Source organism: Delphinus delphis, chromosome 19 (assembly GCF_949987515.2).
Source record: "Delphinus delphis chromosome 19, mDelDel1.2, whole genome shotgun sequence".
NCBI classification, from domain to species: domain Eukaryota; kingdom Metazoa; phylum Chordata; class Mammalia; order Artiodactyla; family Delphinidae; genus Delphinus; species Delphinus delphis.
Genome location: NC_082701.1, coordinates 9,272,821 through 9,276,371, shown reverse-complemented (window position 1 = coordinate 9,276,371; position 3,551 = coordinate 9,272,821). Strand labels below are relative to the sequence as shown.

At 59.3% G+C, this 3,551-nt stretch overlaps 1 protein-coding gene across 1 annotated transcript; it reads left to right on the top strand.

Moving 5' to 3' along the window:
• Nucleotides 1-920: 920 nt before the first annotated feature.
• Nucleotides 921-2,528, top strand: LOC138413901 (golgin subfamily A member 6-like protein 2). Its single transcript, XM_069540117.1, has 2 exons — nucleotides 921-1,908; nucleotides 2,497-2,528. Exons 1-2 carry the CDS (start codon nucleotides 921-923, stop codon nucleotides 2,526-2,528), a joined length of 1,020 nt encoding a protein of 339 aa, XP_069396218.1.
• Nucleotides 2,529-3,551: the final 1,023 nt, after the last annotated feature.

Sequence of the window (3,551 nt, the reverse complement as noted above, 5' to 3'; positions counted from 1 at the left end):
ATGCAGGGGCTAAGGGCACGGATGGAGGGGCTAAGGGCATGGATGCAGGGGCTAAGGGCATGTGCGCAGGGGCTAAGGGCATGGATGCAGGGGCTAAGGGCATGGATGCAGGGGCTAAGGGCATGGATGCAGGGGCTAAGGGCATGGATGGAGGGGCTAAGGGCATGGATGGAGGGGCTAAGGGCATGGATGCAGGGGCTAAGGGCATGGATGCAAGGGCTAAGGGCATGGATGCAGGGGCTAAGGGCACGGATGCAGGGGCTAAGGGCACGGATGCAGGGGCTAAGGGCATGGATGGAGGGGCTAAGGGCATGGATGCAGGGGCTAAGGGCATGTGCGCAGGGGCTAAGGGCATGGATGCAGGGGCTAAGGGCATGTGCGCAGGGGCTAAGGGCATGGATGCAGGGGCTAAGGGCATGGATGGAGGGGCTAAGGGCATGGATGCAGGGGCTAAGGGCTCGGATGGAGGGGCTAAGGGCATGGATGCAGGGGCTAAGGGCACGGATGCAGGGGCTAAGGGCATGGATGGAGGGGCTAAGGGCATGGATGCAGGGGCTAAGGGCATGGATGCAGGGGCTAAGGGCATGGATGCAGGGGTTAAGGGCTCGGATGGAGGGGCTAAGGGCATGGATGCAGGGGCTAAGGGCATGGATGGAGGGGCTAAGGGCATGGATGCAGGGGCTAAGGGCATGGATGCAGGGGCTAAGGGCTCGGATGGAGGGGCTAAGGGCATGGATGCAGGGGCTAAGGGCATGGATGCATGGGCTAAGGGCATGGATGGAGGGGCTAAGGGCATGTGCGCAGGGGCTAAGGGCACGGATGCAGGGGCTAAGGGCATGGATGGAGGGGCTAAGGGCATGGATGCAGGGGCTAAGGGCATGGATGCAGGGGCTAAGGGCATGGATGCAGGGGCTAAGGGCATGGATGGAGGGGCTAAGGGCATGGATGGAGGGGCTAAGGGCATGGATGCAGGGGCTAAGGGCATGGATGCAGGGGCTAAGGGCTCGGATGGAGGGGCTAAGGGCATGGATGCAGGGGCTAAGGGCATGGATGCAGGGGCTAAGGGCATGGATGGAGGGGCTAAGGGCATGTGCGCAGGGGCTAAGGGCACGGATGCAGGGGCTAAGGGCATGGATGCAGGGGCTAAGGGCATGGATGCAGGGGCTAAGGGCTCGGATGGAGGGGCTAAGGGCATGGATGCAGGGGCTACGGGCATGGATGCAGGGGCTAAGGGCATGGATGGAGGGGCTAAGGGCATGTGCGCAGGGGCTAAGGGCACGGATGCAGGGGCTAAGGGCATGGATGGAGGGGCTAAGGGCATGGATGCAGGGGCTAAGGGCATGGATGGAGGGGCTAAGGGCATGGATGCAGGGGCTAAGGGCACGGATGCAGGGGCTAAGGGCATGGATGGAGGGGCTAAGGGCATGTGCGCAGGGGCTAAGGGCACGGATGCAGGGGCTAAGGGCATGGATGGAGGGGCTAAGGGCATGGATGCAGGGGCTAAGGGCATGGATGCAGGGGCTAAGGGCATGGATGCAGGGGCTAAGGGCATGGATGGAGGGGCTAAGGGCATGGATGCAGGGGCTAAGGGCTCGGATGGAGGGGCTAAGGGCATGGATGCAGGGGCTAAGGGCATGGATGCAGGGGCTAAGGGCACGGATGCAGGGGCTAAGGGCATGGATGGAGGGGCTAAGGGCATGGATGCAGGGGCTAAGGGCTCGGATGGAGGGGCTAAGGGCATGGATGCAGGGGCTAAGGGCATGGATGAAGGGGCTAAGGGCACGGATGGAGGGGCTAAGGGCATGGATGGAGTGGCTAAGGGCATGTGCGCAGGGGCTAAGGGCATGGATGAAGGGGCTAAGGGCACGGATGCAGGGGCTAAGGGCATGGATGGAGGGGCAGGCATGAGCAAGTTGGGGCCATTATTACAACAATTTACCTCGGAGAGGCAAGAAGATGGAAACTGGCAATATAATAAAAGTACAATTCGAACAGTCCACCTTCTTAACAATTTAAAAAATCCTACATAACTCCCAAGGTAGATCAGGAGTGGCCAGTATCGGGACTGACCTTCCGATAGCACCGAACTCTTGCTGGATCAGTTAGTCTTCCACATGGGAAGAACATTTCACCCTCAAAGGTTTAATCATGGGCTTGGCTGCGGGAAAGTCAGCTGCCTATGCATCAGTGAGGCTGCAGCCAGCACTCACAAAAGGGGTACGTGTGGTGGTGTTGGGGGTACAGAGTGCCCTCCGCCAGATGTCCAGCTGGGTCATTTTGCTGTTTAATGTGATTCTCTGCTAACACCTACATTTAAGCTTCTTCCAGTGAGTTTGGAAGCACTGGGGAGTAGAGCCCCGGCGACCAGGCGTCCGTCCTGCTGTCCTTCTCCATGTAGATATTGATCACAGAGGAGAGCACAGGGGGCAGGCGTGGGTGCAGCCCCGGCAGCCAGCTCTGACCTGATGCTGGATGCTCTCACTTCTGCCCATTCAGGGCTGGAGCATTCCAGGGTGTTGGGCATATAGGCTACCCCAATATAGCCCTTGCCTCAGGGAGAAGGAGACGGCGGCCACTGTGGAAGGGCTTCAGGCGCGGGAAGGGATGTCTGGTCCCTCAGCTCCAGTCAGAGCAACACAAATTTCCCTGGGAGCCTGACAGGCATTGCTCAGCCCCTTATTTCTGAGCCCAGACACACCTCCTTTCCCCTTCACCTACCCTGCATTCCTGTTCCTGCTGGCTCTGCACCCTGGAGGGGAGTCGGAGATGACCCAGCAGGTCGCCTGGAATACAGTAAGTAATCAGAAAAGAACCCCGATTCATCGGAGGGCCTTGGCTGCCAAGGAAATTCTCTTGAAGGCTTTGTTGTTTTTCAGCGGCTGCTTCCCAGGGGCGGGACGGATGGTGTTTGCTTTTCAGCCAACTGTCTTTGTGACTCAGAGGCCGAGGCACCCAGGAAGAAGAGGGCAGAAGACCCAGATGTGGGGTGAGGATGAGGTAAGCGTGGGCCCCGCGTGTGGGAGCAATGAATGCAGTAACAGTATCAATGTCCGCTAAGCAGCGGTGATGTACGGAACCTTTCTCTGGGCCAGGCATTGGGCTGAGGATTTTGCGTATTTGCTCTCCCTTAATCCTCATCACGTCACCCTTGGGGGGTGGGGCGGGGGCGTGTCTACTAATGCCCCCATTTGGATGAGGAGGAAGCAGAGGTTTCCTGAGAGAATGTCTCTGATTCCAAAGTCCCATCTCTTCAAGGTCATGAGATGCTGCCTCTTGGTCCCGGGGTCTCTCCTTGAAGCAAACGAAGGCCAACCTCACAGAACGTGGAAGACATTCCCAGGGCAGGGCTGGGGTGAGGGGCTGCTGGAGGACCGCTGCGACATCAGAAGGGAAGGGGTGAGAATGGGTCTGTCTTGCTCATCTCGGGTGAGGCTGGTGCCCTGCGGATCTCTCTCCACTGGTGCAAGGCTGTGGAGGGCCCAGACACAGCGGGCACATCTGGGCGTACATCTGAGAACCTCTCACTGCCTCCTACAGGCTGGTGTGAGCAG